The 22026-nt window shown below is 41.5% G+C and overlaps 2 protein-coding genes across 3 annotated transcripts in view; both read left to right on the top strand.

The window, feature by feature from the left end:
* The window catches only part of DCTN4 (dynactin subunit 4), a 37014-nt gene extending 34352 nt beyond the window's left edge, over nucleotides 1-2662 (top strand). For both annotated transcript variants that reach the window (XM_007516416.3, XM_060181323.1), the window contains 2 exons: nucleotides 191-2466; nucleotides 2497-2662. In XM_007516416.3, coding sequence (XP_007516478.1) covers nucleotides 191-404 — 214 coding nt within the window. In that variant the 3' untranslated portion in view covers nucleotides 405-2466; nucleotides 2497-2662. The remainder of the gene's footprint in view (nucleotides 1-190; nucleotides 2467-2496) is intronic.
* Nucleotides 2663-8853: 6191 nt separating this feature from the next.
* RBM22 (RNA binding motif protein 22) lies at nucleotides 8854-20181 on the top strand. Its single transcript, XM_007516414.3, has 11 exons — nucleotides 8854-8997; nucleotides 9434-9487; nucleotides 10426-10455; nucleotides 11633-11765; nucleotides 11854-11954; nucleotides 12057-12229; nucleotides 14331-14531; nucleotides 15992-16156; nucleotides 17643-17731; nucleotides 17917-18048; nucleotides 19617-20181. Exons 1-11 carry the CDS (start codon nucleotides 8944-8946, stop codon nucleotides 19745-19747), a joined length of 1263 nt encoding a protein of 420 aa, XP_007516476.1. The 5' UTR covers nucleotides 8854-8943; the 3' UTR covers nucleotides 19748-20181.
* The last annotated feature ends 1845 nt before the right edge of the window (nucleotides 20182-22026 follow it).

The following is a 22026-nucleotide window of genomic DNA, read 5'->3' as shown; positions in this document are numbered from 1 at the left end:
TTGGTAGTGCCAGGGATTAAACCTATGACATCAGAGCTTCAGGCTTAGAAGGTTTTGGTGGGATTGTTCTGTTTGTTTATGGGGGCGGTTGTTTCTTGTTTGTTTTTGCACAGTCATTGTGCTGTCTCCCCAGCCCAGCTTTTAGGCTAACACATGGGCTACCTAACACTGTGCTTATTTCCTTCCGTAGTGTCATAGCCTTCCGAAAGGCCAACAAAGTCGGTGTTTTCATCAAAGTGACCCCACAGCGTGAAGAGGGTGAAGTGACAGTGTGCTTTAAGATGAAACATGATTTTAAAAACCTGGCAGCCCCCATCAGACCTATGGAAGAAGGCGATCAGGGCACGGAAGTCATCTGGCTCACCCAACATGTGGAACTCGGCCTGGGCCCACTTCTCCCTTAAAAGATTCCATTGGCAGACAAATCCCAAATGACAGTATCACCACAAACTCCGCTTGAAAATGACGCCACTGCTTCACTCACTAGCCCTTGTTTATAACAATGTATCCGTGCACTACTGAGTCTTTTTCCTCTGGGTTGTGGGGCATAGACCAGACATTGAAAACACAGGGAACTGCTGTTCTCCTTGCTCACACTACTGTTAACACAACTAAATCTGTGTCTCCCACACTGAGCCCAGCATGCTGAATTGCAACAGCATGGTTGCATTTCATGAGAAACTGACCATACTGTCACCTGACTTCATCTCACAAGGAATTGTGGTCTTACAGACTTACTTAAAATGAAAATGGAAAGGTACACCTGCTATTATTGCTGTGTCAAAATCACCACTGCTTTCTGGATCCCCTTAGACACAATATACCAATCTAAACACCCCCTTCACCTGCCATCATGGCTCCTATCTTCCCACAGATTTTCATTGGCCCAAACAATTGTCAGATTATCTTTAGTTTTAAGATAATTGGGAAAGTCTGTGATGCTCCTGAGGCATTTATTCCCAGTTGCTACTCCTAAGTGAATACAAAAAGATTGTCCCCCCCCCATAAAATATGGAACTTTTAAGGAGAATTTGAGAAGTAATTACATGTCTTATCAAGGGGATAGCCAATTCCATTTGTATTAAATGTTTGTAGCATATCCAGGGATTATCTCAACCACAAAGAGGCAGTCTGTGTATGTCTTACTTTCTATCACCTTTCTTCTGACTCTAACTGGATATTTGAGACCTAAAAAGTTTGAGAGAAAACCTAGTAGACATGTTTACTTTTGGAATGCAAAGAACATTTCAGAGTTTTAGCATGATTTTGAAGGGGCAGTTAATAACTATAACTTCTTGAATCCAAAGCTGGACTTAAGTTTTTAAGACTTATCATATGGTGCATCAAATAAGACCATTTAGATTGTAAACCATAAAATAGTTCTGAAAATAGCCCAGAATATTCACCAAATGGCACACATGCTAATTTTACTTGGTTTCCTGAAATTTTGGGTTGCTAATCCGAATTTCTGTGGTATTTTCTAAAATGAGACTTGGCAAATGAGACCACCAACATTACCTGCAAAAGTATTGTTAGCATGTGGCCAACAAGCTTTTAGGAAGAAGAAATTGTCTTTTTACCCTGGTTTAATTTCTAAGTTCAAACCTTTAATTTTAAACAAATGAAGATATATAGTAATCTAGAATATCAACAAAATATGGTAAATTGTCAGCTACCCTTGGAAGGTAAAATACTTAGAAACTTCAAAAAACACTAACTTGTATCTATAAAGTCAGGCCAATTTTTTGAAACAATAGTCTACAAGTAATATATATATATATGTTTCAATGTATTAAAAGATAGTCCTATCTCAATTATGAGGACATTATGGTTGGACGTCTTAGTAGTTTGGATGGGAGGTGTATAATGACATGTTTGCAGACTGTAGAAATAGTTTAATTTTTTGTGACCACCTAGTGTGTCAAATTTTAGTTCACAGCCTCTTAGAGTCTGCTGTAATAGCCATTGTTCTGTTTTTCCATGGAGGAAATGGGCATCAAAGTAGAGAATAGCTTCAGATATTTACATGTTTGCATAGGTTATATGCTCGTTTGTTGTGCATTGATGGCATGTAGCTGGTATTTGTTCCTGTAAGTAATAATGTTGAAATAATGGGTCTCATCACCCCCATGTGAAAAACACAAAAAATAATCTTGATCATAGAGTTATTTTTTTCCTTCAGAAGCCAAGTTAACTACAAAATAACAAGAGATGTTGATTTAATGTTTCCTCCAGGAAGTTTTCAGTTTTTGGTGCAAACTTGTATACTCTGTATTAGTAGAAATGGTTTGACACCTACATAGGCTGGAATTTGTTGCTTTTTCTGTTAGATGAGGTGCAAAATTTTAAATGCATAGTTAGCATGCACCACAGAGAATTGGATGTCATTATTAGCACTTGAAACTATAATTTCAAAAACTTAAGGCTTTATGAATTCAGGATTATAATTTAATTAACCAACCAAAGGTTTGTTCAAAGGTTTGTTAAATGAAAAAGGTTTTGTTCAAAGTGCTTATAGGCATAATAAGATGTTATGCATATTTGTTTAAAAACATCCTTTTTGAACCCTTTTGGGAAAGAGAGGCACTCCTTGACTGACAGGTTACTATCTTTTGCCTTATTGCTTAGCTCAGTGTAGTGAAATAAATTAGACAAAACCTGAGTGTGTCTTTTCTTTGACATCATGAGGACTGGTTGGAATAGAATGGAACAGAACCAGCAAACATGACCCCCACTGCATTGAAAGAAACTTCAGTGCTGTGGCTTCTTTCCCTCTCTGCCTGTCTCACTGTTTCTGTCTGAAAAAACGTTGACCCTAAGTGATAAAGACTCTGAGAAGACAAAGAATGGGACCTGAATAGAAGATGGGCTGGAATCCAGGGAGTTCGTACAAAGAGGCCATAGTGAGGCATGCTCCCTTTTTTTTTTTCCTTTATTTTTATAGGACAGAGAGAAATTGAGAGGGAAGCAGGATAAAGAGACAGACACCTGTAGCACTGTTTCACCACTCATGAAATAGGGTAGGGGCCAAAAGCTTGAACCCAGGTCCTTGTGCATTGTAATGTGTGCCCTTAATTTGGTGTACCACTGCCCAGAGCTCTATATATTCACAGAACCATTATGTAAATAGTTTTATTGTCAAACTTTTTTTTTGCCCTTGGTTATAGCTCCTCGAAAATAGTTTTAAGTCTTATAAAAATATCCCGACCCCAAGTACCTACTTTTCCACATCCATTATATTCATTTAACCCTCCTTCCTTCCTCTAGCTGTAGATAAACGGGTCATCACCACAACAGTGGTCAACTTTTGGGAGAAAACCAAAGGAAAAAATTCCAGACCCCACTTAATGTACCCAGTTTCATCCTCTTAATCTGTTCAACAGTTCTAATTTCTGTCAGTATGTTATACTAATTATTTTAAATAGAGAAGTTGACCCCTACCCCTCTTTAGCTACCAAACCATTTCTCTGGTTCTCAGCAAAAAACCCTAACTGCTGCCCTATTATCTCTCTTCTCACCTGAACCCATTCTAGTTAGATTGTCACCCTCCACTATGTCACCAAAATGCTCTTGTCAAGATCCTTAAATGATCCCTTGATATTCAATCTTAATCTCCATAATCTTCCAGTAGAATTGGAAAATTGACATTTTTTTCCTTTATTCCCACCAATATTATCACTGGAGCTCAATGCCTGCATGATTCCACCTTTCCTAGTGTCTTTTTTTTTTTTTTTTTTTTTTTATGAGAGGGGAAAGAAAGACAACTGCAACACTGCTTCACTATTTGTAAAGCTCTCCCCCTACAGGTGGGGACTGAGAACTTGAATATGGATGTGTCCTTGTGCATGGTAGCAATATGCACTCAAATCAGTTGTACAACTGCCCAGCCCACCTGGTGGCCACTTTTTTTTTTTTACATATTTTTTTAAATTTTTTATTTATAAAAAGGAAACATTGACTAACCCATAGGATAAGAGGGTACAACTCCACACAACTCCCACCACCAGAACTCTGTATCCCCTCCCTTGATAGCTTTCTTATTCTTTAACCCTCTGGGAGTATGGACCCAAGGTCATTGTGGAATGCAGAAGGTAGAAGGTCTGGCTTCTGTAATTGCTTCCCTGCTGAACATGGGCGTTGACAGGTTGATCCATACTCCCAGCCTGTCTCTCTTTCCCTAGTGGGGAAGGGTGGCCACTTTTTAAAATAGAACTAAAGATATGAGGCATCTGCAGCATTGCTTCACTGCTTATGTTTGTTTTTCCAAGCACGGTTATGCTCTGGTTTATGGTGGGATTGGGGGTTGAACCTGGGACCTTTGGTGCCTCAGGCATGAAAGTCTCCATAACTATTATGCTATCTCCCTCAGCCTGCTTCACTGCTTATGAAGCTCCTCCCCACCCCCTGTAGGTGGGGACCAGGTGCTTGAACCCATGTCCTTGGGCATTATAATTAATACATGCACCATCACTTGGCTTCCCTCCTTAATAGGTTTTCTTCACTTGGCTTCCAAAACACCACACTCTTGGTTTTCCTTTGCTAGTTCTTTCCCATCCTAATCGTAAGTGCACCACATCTTTCTCAATGACCTCACCTCAGATTTCCATACCAACTCTAGAATAGTCTGAAAATCCAACTGCCTAGCTTTTCACTCATATCTGCCTCTCTTGCAGTTGCTCCTAACTAAATACACAATATTCTTTTAGTTGCTTCCTATTTTAAAAATAAAGTATTTCCAACACTTCATCTGCACTATTCCAGCCTTTAGGTCTGTAATTGCTCAACAATTTGTTTGGCTTTGTTAACTCTCTTTTCAGCCAGGTTCTAGATGCCAGCATGATGCCGACTAGGCTTCCCTGAACTGAAGACCCCACCAGTGTGTCCTGGAGCTCCACTTCCCCAGAGACCCACCTTACTAGGGATAGGGAGAAGCAGACTGGGAGTATGGACCGACCAGTCAACGCCCACATTCAGCGGGGAAGCAATAACAGAAGCCAGACCTTCCACCGTCTGCAACCCACAACGGCCCTGGGTCCATACTTCCAGAGGGATAGAGAATGGGAAAGCTATCAGAGGAGGGGATGGGATATGGAGTTTGGGTTGTGGGAACTGTGTGGAGTTGTACCCCTCCTATCCTATGGTTTTGTCAGTGTCTCCTTTTTTAAATAAAAATTTTTTTAAAAATCTAGTGTTAAAAAAAATAGTGTTAAGCAGGGGGGATTAAACCAAATGAAACAGAAGAGGTTTTTAGAAGCAGAATTAGAAGCATACCAACAGGAGGGGGCAGAGAAGGTGAGGGGGCTTTGGGATACTGGGGCATGATAGTGGAAAAGGACCTCAGCTTAGTATGAGAATGTTTTTCAGATGCCTGTCATGGTGAGAAGAGAAATTGTACCCATGTGTCAACAGCTATACTGTAAGCCATTAATTCTCCCAATGGCATAATCATTATATTATCTCCCCAGTGCAACTCTAGTTTTTTAAGAGACAAATGTATTAGCCAGTCTGATAATAGAATGTGTCAAAAACACAAAAGTGGCACCAGAATATTAAAATTATGAAAAACATTGCTGAGTGGCTATAATTTTTTGGGAAAAAAGGCAAATAATTTTGCACTGATCATTGCACTTTTCATTTCAGAAGTTGGAGGAAATTTTTTTTTTTTGGACAAAAACTGAGTTACTTAATTGTTGGTATGCTTCTAATTCTGCTTCTAAAAACCTCTTCTGTTTCATTTGGTTTAATCCCCCCTGCTTAACACTATTCTATTTACACAACTAAGCACCAGCATGCCGGCAGGGCATTGGTTTGATCCCCATTGGTTCATGATGTCTTTTTGCTCCACCCCTCTCGTAGTACACCCTGATTCGCACCAGTCACTTTTCGTTCCACCCTCTCTATGTCACATCCTGTTTACACCCTACTTGGGAAGTATATTAGTTTAGTTTTATCTTAGCTTGGTTTAGATTGTGCTGCGTTCCCCATGAATAAAGAGATACTGCCTACAGTTCAGCCATGAGTCCCCGGTCGTCTGTCTCCCGTCAGTGAAGCCAGCCTGACACTTAATCTCTCCAGATCTTCAGTTTACTTTTTTTTTTCATTTTTATTTATAAAAAGGGAACACTGACAAAAACCATAGGATAAGAGGGGTACAACTTCACACAATTCCCACCACCAGGACTCCACATCCCCTCCCCTGATAGCTTCTCTACTCTTTACCCCTCTGGGAGTATGGACCCAGGGTCATTATGGGGTACAGAAGGTTAAAGGCCTGGCTTCTGTAATTGCTTTGCCGCTGAACATGGGCATTGACAGGTCGATCCATACTCCCAGCTTGCCTCTCTCTTTCCCTAGAAAAGGGCTCTGGGGAAGCAGGGCTCCAGGACACATTGGTGGGGTCCCCTGCCCTGGGAAGTCTGATTGGCATCATAGTAGCATCTGGAACCTGGAAAAAAGAGTTAACATATAAAGCCATACAAATTGTTGACTAATCATGAACCTAAAGGCTGGAATATTGCAGATGAAGATTTGGGGTCTCTGTTTTTTGTTGTGTTTTTTTTTTTACCAGAGCACTGCTCAGCTCTGGCTTATGGCAGTGTGGGGGATTGAACCTGGGACTTGAGAGCTGTCGGGCTGAGCTTCACTGATGGGAGACAGACAACCAGGGACCCATGGCTGAGCTGTACGCAGTATCTCTTTATTCATGCAGAACGTAGCGCAATCTAAACTAAGCTAAACTAAAACTAATATACTTGCCAAGTAGGGTGTAAACAGGATGTGATGTAGAGAGGGTGGAGCGAAAAGTGACTGGTGAAAATCAGGGTGTGACAAAGAGAGGGGGTGGAGCAAAAACACATCATGAACCTGTGGGGATTAAACCAATGCCCTGCAGTGGTTATGTAAATAGAATACAGTGGTTATGTAAATAGAATACAGTGTTAAGCAGGGGGGATTAAACCAAATGAAACAGAAGGGGTTTTTAGAAGCAGAATTAGAAGCATACCAACAGAGAGCCTCAGGCATGAAAGTCTCTTTGCATAACCATTATGCTATACCCCCACCCAGGGTCTCTGTTTTGTAGATAGTTAGTAGACCTATTTAGTTATATTCCAAATGGCCCATGACTATGCTAGTTTTTTTGTTTGTTTGTTTGTTTGTTTGTTACCAGAATTCTAGCAGTGCATAGAATGGTGCAATGGATATAGCATTGGGATTCTTGGGCCTGAAGTCCTGAGTTCAATCCTCAATATTGTGGATGCCATAGTGATATTCAGGTTGTCTTTCTCGTGTAAATAAGTAAATTGATTTTTTTTTCTTAAGGACAGGATCATACTTGCCTAGAGGATGGTGGTTGCCTGGTAAAGAAAAGAAAAAAATACAGGACATCCAGGTGTGTTTTACCTTTCAGATAAATGAGTACTTTTTCATAATATGGTTTGTTCGTGTGAAATTAGCTGTAATCACAGACTTCTTTTATTATTTTTTTTAAAATTTTTATTTATAAAAAGGAAACATTGACTAAACCATATGATAAGAGGGGTACAACACACAGTTCCCACCACTAGAACTCTGTATCCCATCCCCTGATAGCTTTCCTATTCTTTATCTCTCTGGGAGTATGGACCCAAGGTCATTGTGGGATGCAGAAGGTTGAAGTTCTGGCTTCTGTAATTGCTTCCCTGCTGAACGTGAGCACTGACAGGTTGATCCATACTCCCAGCCTCTCTCTCTCTCTCCCTTTCCCTAGTGGGGAAGGGCTCTGGAGAATCGGAGCTCCAGGACATATTGGTGGGGTTGTCTGTCCAGGGAAGTCTGGTCGGCATCATGCTAGCATCTGGAACCTGGCGGTTGACAAGAGAATTAACACACAAAGCTAAACAAATTGTTGAGCAATCAGTGATCTAAAGACTGAAATAGTGCAGATGAAGAGTTGAGGTGGTCTCCGTTTTGTAGATAGCTAGTAGGCATATATTAGTTATATTCCAAAGGGCCTGTGGCTATACTAGTGTTTGTTTGTTTTTGTCTGTGCCTGAAATCTGATATGAAGGTGGATCCTAATTATTGTCTGGGGAGAAGATGTCATGGCTATAAAAAGGACCAGAAAGCTGGAAGAGAGTCACTCCCAAATATGGGAAAGGTATATAAAAATTGTTGACTGTGAACCCCATTGATTTGATGCGATCTGGGGCCCATATTCAGTTTAGAAGCCTATGTGACCTCTGCATCTCTTTAGATCTGAGCTTACATTTTGTGGTCATAAGTAGGAATGTTCCAAGAAGCCCCAATATCAGGACCCATCTTCCTCAGGTGTAGCATATAGCATAGAGCATGTTGTCCAGCCTCCCTTCAGAGGATGGAACATTCTCTACCGTTGTCAAAGTTAACCCAATGTAATAATATGATTATAGCAATAACTATCTGTTGCCTTCTTAAACTCTAAGACAGCTGGAAACTCCCACTTTCACTATAGAGCCTATATTTCCCCCAGTCCTGGAACCTCTAGGGTGGGGCTCACTTTCCTGCACGCTTCTCTCAATCCCTACCAAATGATATCACATCTGCTGATCCCAACCTAATCAATGCAACGAGTACCCCATGCTTCACTTCAGACTGTCTCCAGAGACGTCAGTACTGTTTACTGTTGAATGTAAAACATTAATTCCCCAATAATTCAACCCATCCCGGGCTAGGCTGTGAGGATAAGATTACAATCCCTAACCTATCCGAGTGGGTGACGTCAAGACGCACGAGGCCCCGCCCCTCCCCTCCCCTCCCCACCCCGCCCTGCCCTGCCCTACCCTACCCTACCCTACCCCTTATAAAGGCCCGGGAGACTCATAAATAAAACGTCAAAGGTCGAGCGACGGGCTCGGTGCCTGATGGGATTGTGGCGGTCTCTCTCTTGTAATTCGGAAGCCGCCTCTGCGTCCGGACTCCCTCAAGATGGCGACCTCTCTGGGTTCCAACACGTACAACAGGCAAAACTGGGAGGATGCGGTAAGTGAGACTGCGGGACGAGGACGGGAAGTGGCGGCGAGGCCAGGCCCTCTGCGCCCAGGCGGAGCCGTGCCTGCAGCGCGGTCAAGGAGGCTTCCCGGGAGGAGCCCGCCCCGCGGCGCGGCCTAGCTCGGTGGGAGCCGGAAGCGGGAGGACGGCCCTCCAGCGGGCGGGGAGCGCGGGGCCTTCGCCGGGGCTCGCAGCGGCCCGGCTGTCGTCCTGCTCCCCTCGGCTGTCCTCCCGAGCTGGTTTTCTGATCTTGTAGCGCCGGCCTGAAGTGCACACCCGGGCCGGCCCTTTGGTTCTCGCGCTGCCCCCCCCCCCCCGCGCACCCCCACGTCTCCCCCCACCTGCCGGCTCCCCCGGGGGCGGCGGGCGTCTGAGATGGCAGGGACCTCGGGGCCTGGCCCTCAACCAGATTTCCTGTTTCCACCAGGACTTTCCCATTCTGTGCCAGACGTGTCTTGGAGAAAATCCCTACATCCGAATGGTAAGTGGTGGGCGTTTGAAACAGGAATGTTCATTTGTTTCTGTCTCTGTCTCTGGGATGGGGCTTTCTTGGCACACTGTCTGGCAAGTGTTTTAAACGAGGCAGAAGTCATATTGTTTGTGTTTTTGTTTTACACTGTCTCAAAGCATAGGGCCATTTGTAAAGGACTGCCATTGCCTGCTCTCTCATTTTGGATATGAGCATTTATCCTACGATGTAGAAACCGTAGTGACAGCTAAGACGGTTGAGATGTATCTGAAAGGCAGGGAGATCTGTTATCCAGAAACTCGGTGAGAGTATGGCCCTTCATGTATATAGCAGGTGAAGGAGTGGAGCTGGGGTTTCAGTTCACATAATTCTGACTCCTGGATCAAATGCCTTTTGACTGCTGTGTTGTGTCGTCTCTAGTAGAAGGTGCCTCATAATTAAATCGTAGTTGCGATTTAGTAGTTAGGTTAGGGATGCATTTTGGTTAGTTTGGGGGTAGTTACATGTTGGAATCGCTTATGGAAACAGACCATTTGCTATATAGAGGGACTCAAAAGCCAGATGAGTCTGTAGTAGTAGTTAATATTTAGCCAGACTGTGTGCAGTGAAATAACCATCCCCTGCATCATCCCTGATCTGGGGACTGCTGTAAACATTAGGGATTTTAGTTCTTACGACTGAGAGCTTGGGCCCCAAAAGTGAACCTAAGAGTTACAGCTGTGGAACGATGCACAGCTATCTGGTGTGGCATCTCTTAGAACCTTAGTGAGTCATTAAATCATAGTAAGTGGGTAAATAGAATATATCCCCACTACCACCACCCCAAGTTAGTTTTTCTCCCTGGCGGGGATCTCTACACATATATTTGGGGTTGTGTTTAGGAAAGGAGCAGATTCCTATTTTGTTTTGCATTTTCTTCCTTTAACAATTTTTTTTTTTTTATATGTCAGACCAAAGAAAAGTATGGAAAAGAATGCAAAGTAAGTATATGTTAAGACTAATGATTTCATTTTATTTTTCTTTTCTCTACAAGTTAGCCTTAACTTGTTGAGCTTTGAGGTTATTCAGTAAAAGTACTATGCAACCTTGACTTACTCCTCATATGCCCCTTGACTATAAGCTGTTTTGTTGCATTTTGAGGTTATCCAGTAGAAGTCACCACAGTACAGCTTTATCATTCATATGCTTCTTGGCTGTAAACTATTTATTATGGGTGGTAAAAATGAGCCCTTTAATTGTCTGCATAGCCTTTGAGCCCCTTGACATTATATACCAAGTGTTGTATGATTGTCCACATGAGCATTTTAGCTGAGTTAGAAGGTCATAGCATAATATTATATCCCCCCCATACTTCATTTCACATGAGAGAGAAGCCAGAGTACCACTCTGACACAAGGGGTAGCAAGATCAGGCCAGTACTTCAGGCATGCAAATCCTGCTCTTAACCAGTTTAGTTCTATTTTCCCCAGCCACCCATGGAAGAAAATTCTTTGCCTTTTCATTCTTACTGTTACTGCTGTTTTTAGATTTACTTATTACATGAGAAGGAGAGATTGAAGAGAGAACCAGAGCATTATTCTGGCATATGCAGTGTCAGGGGTCAAACTCAGCACTTTATGCTTTTAAGCCCAAAGTTCTAGCTACTGCACCATCTCCCAACTACAGCATAAGAGTATATGAGACTCCGGGCTCCTTTATGAATCAGATGAATAATAGTGTTTACCTATAAACTGTGGCGGACTTTTGAGTATTTCATTTCTGTGCAGTGTGAAATATTTAAAAGCACCTGTGAAAGTGGCTCTGGCATGAGGTCCTGAGTTTGATCCCTGGTATTGAATGTGCCAGCCAGCATGATGCTTTGGTTCTTTCTTTTTCCTTCTCTGTCATAAATCTTTATATTATTTTTAACATATGCTCTGCCAGGTGAGCTATCTCCTTGTGTGTGTGGGGGGGTGAGAATAATTAAATGAAAGTTAGCACCTTTACTGGGGGTATTACAAATGTGATTAAAACATTAGATGTCATTTAGACTAGATAGTAGCTATGGTAAACCCTAGATCCAGAAATCCTTCCTTTGAATTCTGTGTTGTTGTTAAATGCCCTAGAATGTTTGTCCAAATCAGGACATTAACACTCTGACTGTCATATTGTTTGAAGATCTGTGCCAGGCCATTCACAGTGTTTCGCTGGTGCCCTGGGGTTCGCATGCGATTCAAGAAGACTGAAGTGTGCCAAACCTGCAGTAAATTGAAGAATGTTTGTCAAACCTGCCTCTTGGACCTTGAGTATGGTATGTTTGACCGTTCAGAGTACAGGTGGCTAAAATAACAGATCAGTCTTTTTTTTTTTTTTAAGTTTTATTTATTTCTTGTTATCAGGGCTTCCTATCCAAGTTCGTGATGCGGGATTATCTTTTAAGGATGACATGCCAAAATCTGATGTCAATAAAGAATATTACACACAGAATATGGAAAGAGAGGTATGCTGCCACTCTTGTAATACAGTTTTTTTGGTGAAGGGTCATGGTGAGTTGATACACAGTCCATTGTGATTTCTATGTGAATTTGTCAATCCTGTGTAGATTTCTAACTCTGATGGAACACGACCAGTTGGCATGCTAGGAAAGGCCACATCCACCAGTGACATGCTGCTCAAACTGGCCCGGACCACACCCTACTACAAAAGAAACCGACCCCACATTTGCTCCTTTTGGGTGAAGGGAGAATGTAAGCGAGGAGAGGAGTGTCCATACAGGTAAGGAATCCTCAGTATTTCCTTTTAGTTGATTGGTCACCTAAGAAATGAGAGATGTTGTGGTCTGGGAGGTGGTGCAGTGGATAAAGCATTGGACTCTCAAGTGTGAGGTCCTGTGTTCAATCCCCGGCAGCACATGTACCAGAGTGATGTCTGGTTCTTTTTCTCTCTTCTCCTGTCTTTCTCATTAATAAATAAATTCAAAAGAAAAAAAAAAAAAAAAAGAAATGAGAGATGCTAAAGTACTACTTTAAAATCCAAAAGTCTATAATCTAGTATGGTATATCTTGTATACCTTGGGTCTTTGATCTATTTAGAAGAACTTTATTCATGTTACTTTACTTACAGTAGAACTTCTACTTGTACCTGAGCATTGGGAAACAAAATTGCTTTGCTGGGGCCAAGTGGTGGCATACCTGGCTGAGTGCACATGTTACAGTGTGCAAGGGGCCCCCAGTCCCCACCTGTGGGGGGAAAGCTTTGAGAATGGTGAAGCAAGGCTACAGGTGTCTCTCTGTCTCTCTCCTTCTCTATATCCCTTCTCTTAATTTCTGCCGATCTCTATTATCCAATAAATAAAGGTAATTAAAAGAAATTTAAAGAAGAATAAAACTGCTATGCTATATGATACAGCTGTTGACACTGACAGCTTCTGTCTGAGATATAATTCATTGAGCCTATTTCAGTCAAGACTGACAAGCATCTGAATTAGGAGATTTTGACTTGAGGTTGATTAACTCCATTCCCTCTAAAGAAGAAGAAAGAGAGAAAGTGTGTGTGTGTGTGTGTGTGTGTGTGTGTGTGTGTGTGTGTGTGTCCGTCCCCTGCCTCTTTCTAGAACTGAGTCCATAGCTTTAATCAGTGTTACTAAAATATAAAAACTCAATACCTTAAAAATCTAGAAAAGGATAACCTTATTTTGGCTACCTTGTATTTTGTGGTAGGTTGTGTCCAAAGCTGCTTAGTTGCTTAATTTTTATAATTTATGATTTTTTATGTTTATTTTCCCTTTTGTTGCCTTTTTTAAAAAATATCATTGTTGTTGTTGTAATTAATGTGGTCGATAGGGTAGAGAGAAATGGAGAGGGGGAGAGAAAGATAGACACTTGAAGACCCGCTTCACCACCTGTGAAGCGACTTCCCTGCAGGTGGTGAGCCAGGGCCTCAAACTAGGATCCTTATGCCGGTCCTTGAGCTTTGCGCCACATGTGCTTAACCCGAAGTGCTACTGCCCGACTCCTCAATTTATGATTTTATAATTTAAGTTTAATAGTGGTTTACAAGATTATTAAAAGAGTAGGGACAGTGAGATAGCTTACTTGGGTTCGTGTGCTGCTGGTATGCCCTTTGTCACCTCAAGCCTAGTCCCCAACATATTGAAGGAAACTTCAGTGCTGTGATCCCTCTACCTCTACATTTCAGGGGTGTGTGTGTGTGTGTGTGTGTGTGTGTGTGTGTGTGTAACAGGGGGTAGCTTTAATTGTTTTTTGTAGTCACGAAGGACATTATACTGTAGCTCCATATCCCATGACTCCACTGCTCCAGGCAGCCATTCTTCTTCTCCTCTTCTTCTACATCTTCCTCTCTTCCTTCTTCTGCTCCTGCTTTCCCTTCTTTCCTTCCTTTCTTTCTTTCTTTCTTTCTTTCTTTCTTTCTTTCTTTCTTTCTTTCTTTCTGTTTTCCCCCCTTTTCCATGGCTGGTGAAAGAGAGGCAGCAGGAGGGTCACTGTAGGTTGTACAGTGTTGCTCATGAAGCTTCTCCCCTGCAGGCACTCCCATGTAGTGACCTGAGGTTCAGACCTGGGTCCTTGCACATGGTATTGTCTGTGCTCCACCAGGTGAACCATCTGTTGGAAATTTGTAAGGAAATTCTGCTAACCTAGATAGAAGTAACTTTAGGAGGCTGTCAAGTTCTTGTGTAATCCATTAAATCTCTTGGTATCAGCTCTGTTTTGATCATCATGTGTTGCTATGACCGTGGTTTCTAGTACAAAAGACATTTCGGCATTTGTAGTTGGAAATCTATAGCTACTGTTGAGTGATATGAGTGAATGTCTCTCCTTTGTTTTACCTTTACACATTGTTTTTTCTTGTTCCATAGACATGAGAAGCCTACCGATCCTGATGACCCCCTTGCTGATCAGAATATTAAGGACCGATACTATGGGATCAATGACCCTGTGGCAGATAAGCTTTTAAAACGGGCATCAACAATGCCCCGCCTGGACCCTCCCGAAGATAAAACTATCACCACCCTATATGTGGGTGGTCTGGGAGATACCATTACAGAGACAGATCTAAGGTTTGTGGATAGTTTTATGAGCTCTTTACTTTTCACTCTCTCTGGGTTATTTAGAAGAACTTGATAATATTGTCTTACTGACAGCAGTTTTTACTTAATATCCAAGCACTGGGGAATGAAATTGCTATGCCATGTAGACATTGGCTCTGAAAGTTTCTGAGATCTCAGTCTCACTGGTATAAATGATTTTACATGTTTCAGTTTATTGGCAAAAACATGGGCAAATGTGATAAATCTATATAACATGCATTTTTCTTTTGCTGTACTAGTTTGTACTATGCTGAGTAGAATTTATAAAATAGTTTTACAAAATTTTTTTTAAAATGTTCATCAACAGTGCCTATTCTATCCTTTCATGTGACAATAATGATACAAGATTATATTTGACCTAATGCTCAATATGATTTTTTATCATTTCAGTTTTATTTATTTTTTCCTTATTAGGGGGATTAATGGTTTACAGTCGGCAATAAAATACAGTAGTTGGCACATATGTCAATTTAAACTTTTTTAAAGAAGACACAGCCAAGTGTAATTAGGGAGAGAGCTTTGCGGTAAGAAAACTCTTAAATGGTTTAAACTGTTGTCTTCTAAAAGAGTTGAGTATTTGGCAAATTTGTATTATTCCTGCCTTGTATTTTGCTGATTAGTTCAAACATTTGGGCAGATAGTGGTGGAAATTACTTTTTCCATCACTTGAGTGGAGGAGAAACTTGTATTAAGTTTATAGCATGTCCTCATCAAACTGTCTAAATGAACTATCTTTAAGATTATCAGCCATTTTCCTTCATTCTTTCCTCTTGATTGTTTCCTCATAATTGCAGCCTTCACATTTTATTTTATTTCTTTATTGGGGAATTAATGTTTTACATTCAACAGTAAATACAATAGTTTGTACATGCATAACATTCCCCAGTTTCCCATTTAACAATACAACCCCCACTAGGTCCTCTATCATCATTCATGGACCTGTATTCTCCCCACCCATCCACCCCAGAGTCTTTTACTTTGGTGCGATATGCCAATTACATTTCAGGTTCTACTTGTGTTTTATTTTCTGATCTTGTTTTTCAACTTCTGCCTGAGAGTGAGATCATGCCTTCACATTTTTTTTGTCAGTATTCTTAGCCCATAGACCATGGGGCATTACATCTACCAAACCCTTCTGTAAAGTTTAGAGTCATGAAGGAACCCACTAGAGTCCCTTTTCCTCCATGTCCAAATCTGTGGTTTGTCCAGTACCCACTGCCTACTCTGTCTTCTTCATTTCCTCTTGGAGAATGCAGCAGCATGAACAGGAAGGTCAGGTACTAGTGAAACTACCTGCAAGTAGCTACGCAGACAGCCATGGTGCCAGCTGCCTTGTAGTGAGTCAGTGAATGAGTTTTATAAACCCATTTTCCAACCACCTAGAAATGTGTGTTGTTGGTGCTCATTCTTCTCTACCTGTGACCCTTCAGGAATCATTTCTACCAGTTTGGAGAGATCCGGACGATCACAGTTGTGCAGAGACAACAATGTGCATTCATCCAGTTTGCCACAAGGCAGGCTGCAGAAGTGGCTGCAGAGAAGTCATTTAATAAGTTGATTGTCAACGGTCGTAGACTCAATGTGAAATGGGGAAGGTAAGCAACCCAGGGGGCTGACTCAAGGTACAGCATAGAACTCACATGTGTGAGGCTCCAGAGAACCCCACAGATCTTTAGGGATTTGGGTGTTTTTTTTTGTTTGTTTGTTTTGTTTCTATATTAACACTATTTTCACCACCAAAGGTCTGTGTCCCTACACCCACACCCCCTAGTGAAAATCTACCTTCCCCCCAGAGTTTTTTACTTTGGTGCGATACTCTAAACTCAGTCAAATTCTGCTTTGCATTTTACATTGTATTTATCTTAATATACCAAGGAGAAGAATTACCTAAGCATACACCAAGGATGATTGCAATTACTGAGCTATTCATTTCCAGCACCACATATGTCAGAGTAGAGTGGTGCTCTTGGCCTTTCTCTTTTTGATGAAGTAAATGTTGTTATTAATATAAGTAAATGTTGTTAGATATTTATTTTGCATAGAGACAGAAATTGAGGAGGGGGAATATAGAAAGGGAGAGAGAAAGAGACACTGGCAGACCTGCTTCATTGCTCGTGAAGCTTTTCCCCTCCAAGTGGGTGCTAGAAAGTTGAACCCCGGTCTTTGTGCTTAATGGCATATGCAGTCTACCAGGTACACCACCACCCACCCTGTAACTGCTTTTTTTTAATGCAAAAAGTAAGAATTTGACTGAGAATATCTTTATTGAATTTTTCAAGAAGCTTTCATTAGCTTTTGGTGATTAGGCTTAAGTTAATAGCATCTTTAATTTTATATTTACTTATTAAATAGAAACGAATTGGGAGAAGAGAGGGTGAGTGAAAGAAACCTGCATCCCTGTTTCATTGCTTGTGAAACTTTCCCCTTGCAGGTGAGAGCTTAAACCCAAGTCCTTGTGCATTGTAACATGTACTCTCAATCAGGTGTGCCACTGCTTGGCCCCTACTTTATTTATTGATTTTCATTCTCTAACACTCATTTTTCTGTGAATGTTAGAAAGCTACTGCTTTGGACATTTATTCAGAATTTTGTTATAGTAATCTTCAAAGGAGGGCCTGCTTTTATGATCAGCCTATATAGGCCAAGTCTAACATAAGGACATGAAAGGTGGAGTTAGAGAATCGCTCACTTAAGTTTGAAAATGATGATTGCACAGTAGAGACACAAATAAAATGCCCCAGAATCAAAGATGAAAACTTATTTCAAGCTTTGAACAGAAATGATTAATAGCATTGGTGACTTATGGTGTCCTCCTTCCTGTGAGCTAATTAAACACTGTGTTAATCATGTATAGGTTGCCTCTTACAGTCTTCACACTTGTAGCATGTTTTGAATTCATGTTTTTCTGAATGCCAAACCCTGAAAGTTTATTTAGTATGCACATTGATTTTTGTAGGGAAAGTTTTTACTGAAGAGGTAAGAGTCAGAGTACTCCATTTGACCTTGACCATAGGGAGAAGTAGAAATATGAGGAGAAGTGGGACAAAGTACTGTTGTCATTCATGTGTGTCTGTCTTCCAGGTCCCAAGCAGCTAGAGGAAAAGAAAAAGATAAGGATGGAACCACAGAGTCTGGCATCAAGCTAGAACCTGTTCCAGGACTGCCAGGAGGTGAGTGCAGACTACTCCCTTACACCTTGTTTGCCTTAGAGACTGAGGCTCCTAGGTATTGGCTATTAGCCCAGGTATCTGCCTCCAACCCCCTTCTCTCAGCAGGTCCTCCCAGGTTTTAAAGGTGGTAAAGATTGTATTGCACATCAGTCTTCTCTGACTGTTGGCTGTTTTCTCTTTCCCAGCTCTTCCTCCTCCTCCTGCAGCAGAAGAAGAAGCCTCTGCCAATTATTTCAACCTACCCCCTAGTGGCCCTCCAGCCGTGGTGAACATTGCCCTACCACCACCCCCTGGCATTGCCCCACCGCCACCCCCAGGTAATGTCCCTCTTAGTAAAACTGACTTTTTCAGAAAAACTCTCCTGAGTGTTTTGACTTGGCTCCTCACCTCACCACCATCTCTATCACATCTGAATCCTTTGAGCTTGTCTCACACACATCTGCAAGCCTCATCTGTTAGGACTCTTGACATTTCATTGGCTCCTGGTCTGTCAAAAAGAAAAAGAAAAATTGCCAGTCTCTAAAAATCTGAGCATGCCAAGCCTTCAAAAGTAGAATGTTCCAATTTGGTAGGCTGTGTATTGAGTCTAGGAACATTCAAGATCTTTTTCTATATAAAATAATAGTGGTAAGTGTCATCAAGCATAAACCATTCCCGTGTGAAGAGAGAAAGTAAATCAGATAGCTAGTTTTTATTTGGTGCAGTTCTACTCTGAAGAAAAAACTGAATTCTTACCACTTTCCATTCTAGTGTAAAGTTGAGGTTAATAATGACAGGGTCTTGCCATCAGCCTGCCTTCTCCCTTACCTGTCATGTCCCTACTGAACGACAATAGAAATGGCATGTTTGAGTCTTAAGGTGTTTCTTTAAACCTGAACTGACATGTAGGGTTGTGTGGTTCTTGTTACTGTTTTGTTTGTTTCTTAACTAGTGTATTGCACATTCGGGCAGTACCAGGGTTTGAACCTGGGACTTCTGAATGGCAACCATGAAAGTCGGAGGCACTACTGCTATGCTATGTCCCCATCTTGAGAGGGAAGGCTATATTGGTTGGCTGGCTATTTATTTTTGCCACCAGGGTTCTTGCTGGAGTGTGTATCTGCATAATCTCAAGCTATGGACTCTTCTTTTTTTTTTTTTCCTTTTAAATATTTTTATTTATTTATGATTGGATAGAGACATCCAAAAATCTAGAGGGACAAGGGAGATAGAGAGGGAGAGAGACATCTGCAGCCCTGCTTCACCACTCATGAAGCTTTTCCTCTAGGTGAGGACCAGGGGCTTGAACCTGCATCCTTGCGCACTGTAATGTGAGCACATAACGCGGTGCACCACCGACTGGCCCCTCTTGTTCTGTTAGAAGGTGAGAGATAGACAGAGAGAGACCACAGCACTGTTCTACCACTTGGAAAGCTTCCCCCATGCAGGTGTTCCATATGGTGGCAGGCGTTCAAACCTGGGTCCTTGCACATGGTAGTTTACAGTCCACTGAGTAAGCTGCTTCCCAGCCCCAGAGCTTTTAAAGTTGTATTTGTTTTATTGTGTCAGTCTAGCATATGTAGTGAGGACTTCAGTCTTTGCACAGCATGTGGTCTGCCTGTTGAAACACCTCCCAGCTATGAAAGACAGATTTTAAAACCAAGGAAGTAATACAGATTAAACAAGGAATGTTTAGAAACCAGCATATTCTAGGGCACCTAATCAGTTTGATATATTTGTAGGTTAGGTTTTGACTGCAAACCTAACAAATCTGTTTTGGTTTTGGTTTTTCATAGTGCTGTGGGGTATTAAACCTGGGACTTCAGAGCCTCAGGCATGAGATTCTCTTTGCATAACCATTATGTTATCTACCCTGCTTTACAAATCTGTTTTCTTTCCTCTGCAGGTTTTGGGCCACACATGTTCCACCCAATGGGACCACCTCCTCCTTTCATGAGAGCCCCAGGACCAATCCACTATCCTTCTCAAGACCCTCAGAGAATGGGAGCTCATGCAGGGAAACACAGCAGCCCCTAGCACATTCTCAGCACTCTGAAGCTTTACAGAAGAAAGGGCGCTTAAAATTCCCAGTGAACGAGTCTTGGAATAAGCATATTTTTCCCTCCTTTGTAGTTTCCATGATAGTTGAAAGTGTTCAGATGTGGGCAGTTGGTGAACGACAGCCATGCTTTCCTATGCATATTCAAAGGATTGATGGACTTGAAATATGCTGCCATTAGCACATCTGCTCACCACTATAACGTTACTAATAAAACTTACTGCTTCTTCCCCTTATTTCTATGGGAAACAAGCCAGGACATTCCAAGCGTGAATTGGAATGTCCAGTGGAGTTACCAACGAAACTGTATGTTCATTTTGTATCTATTTGAAGGGAAAAATTGACCTGTGGTTTAAAAAAAAAATGGGCCCATTTTTATGTCCATGGGGTATTTTTATTTTTATCGTCTTTTTTAAAAAAAAAAAAGATTTCTAGTGCTAATCATTGTAGTGACCTGAGTGTGATTTAACACTTCTGAAGTCACCGCCTCGGAGAGTCAAGTATTGATAGGGACAAGTATGCAGCACAGCCCAGGTCTGTTCTTAGCCCTCCTTTCCTCAGTTACTACTAAAGGACTCGTGATAGTTCTACTTCTCTACGCCACCCAAAAAGAGACAAAAGTAAAAATTACTTCATGTTCCTATCAATTGGATGGAAACGCAAATGTCAGGGAGCTCTGTATCATTGAAGAGACTTGGTGGATGGGACAAAATGATTTTAAAGAACTTTTCTGTAAAACACTTTCATAAACTGTGACATAAAAGGCATCAGAGTGTGTCTGAATGGACTTGTGACCCACAGCTGGAACTTTGGTCTTAGAATGTTTGGATATAACCGAATTGTAGATTGTTAAAAAAAAAATTTTTTTTTGATGTTGTGTTTTTTGTTTTTAAAAAATTAAAACGGGTCAGTTTTCCAAATGTTGTCATAGACTTATTACTATGTTTCTGTGCATTTTATCCTTAGTGAATTGAAATCGGATATCACTGGAAGAAACTGTTTTGTTTTGTTTTGTTTTTCAAGTATATCACCTTTATTTTCTTCAGTGGTAATTTATAATATCAGATCTTGCATTCAAATTACCTATTTTTTAATTGTTTTATTAGGGTAGTAATGATTTACAAACCAGTCATCACCTGGACTCAGTTTCTCATCTGTCCAGGATACGTGTTTGCACACGAGTCCTACCACCAGCTTCACCATCCTGCACTGGATCCCCGTACTGCCTCCCTTTGCCTGCCTCTGGCTTTACTGCAGCAGGCATGTTATTTTCACCGTGTTTGGCCTTTACCTCCTGGTCTCTAAGTTGTACTTTAAGATCATCTTGTGTACATCTTTATCCTGGTTGATCTGACTTACCAACATGATTTCTTCAAGTACATCCAAGCTGAGGCAAAGGAAATTATTTCATTGTGTTTAACAGCTGAGTAGTATTCCAGTATGTGTAAACATCATGACTTTAAATATATATATATATTTATTTATTTTAATGAGAGAGGGAAGAGAGGCCAGAGCACTGTTCAGCTCTGGCTGATGGTGGTGCTGGGCATTAAACCTGTGACCTTGGAGCCTCAGGCATGAAAGTCTCTTTGCATAACCATTATGCCCCTAAACATGACTTTTTTAACCACTTAACTATCATTGAGCATCTCAGTTACTTCCATCTTTTGACTATTATAAATAGTGCTGCTTTGAACATAGGTGTTCTTTTCTTTTTTAAAAAATGTTCCCTTTTGTTGCCTTTGTTTTATTGTTGTAATTATTGTTGTTGGATAGGACAGAGAGAAATGGAGAGAGGAGGGGAAGACAGAGTGGGAGAGAAAGACACCTGCAGACCTGCTTCACCACCTGTGAAGCAACTCCCTTGCATGTCGGGAGCTGGGGGCTTGAACCGGGATCCTTACACCCGTCCTTGCGCCTTCAAGCCATGTGTGCTTAACCCACTGCACTACCACCCGACTCCCAGGTGTTTTTGTTTTCTTTGGGGAGAACCCTAGAGAAGAATTGCTGAGTTAGAGGGTAGGTCCCTTTTGAGTGTTCTGAAAAATCTCCACACTTCCAGAGGTTGAACCAATTTACATTCCCACAACAGTGCAGAAATCTTCCTTTTCCCTTATGTCCTCATTAGCACCTGTAGAAACAGCACTAAGGGGCCCAGACAGTGGCATACCTGGCCGAGTGCAAGGACCCAGGTTCAAGATCCCAATCCCCACATGCAGGGGGGAAAACTTCACTAATGGTGAAGCAGTGTTGCAGG

This window comes from Erinaceus europaeus, chromosome 2, assembly GCF_950295315.1.
Source record: "Erinaceus europaeus chromosome 2, mEriEur2.1, whole genome shotgun sequence".
Lineage (NCBI taxonomy): Eukaryota > Metazoa > Chordata > Mammalia > Eulipotyphla > Erinaceidae > Erinaceus > Erinaceus europaeus.
This window is presented reverse-complemented; position numbering and strand designations above follow the sequence as displayed.

Excerpts from the sequence above, each read along its gene's own strand:
- RBM22 (XM_007516414.3), top strand. The coding sequence starts at position 8,944 with ATGGCGACCTCTCTGGGTTCCAACACGTACAACAGGCAAAACTGGGAG. Across the intron at positions 9,488-10,425 it reads AAAATCCCTACATCCGAATG|ACCAAAGAAAAGTATGGAAA; the intron begins GTAAGTGGTGGG and ends TTTATATGTCAG. Across the intron at positions 17,732-17,916 it reads TGTTCCAGGACTGCCAGGAG|CTCTTCCTCCTCCTCCTGCA; the intron begins GTGAGTGCAGAC and ends TCTCTTTCCCAG.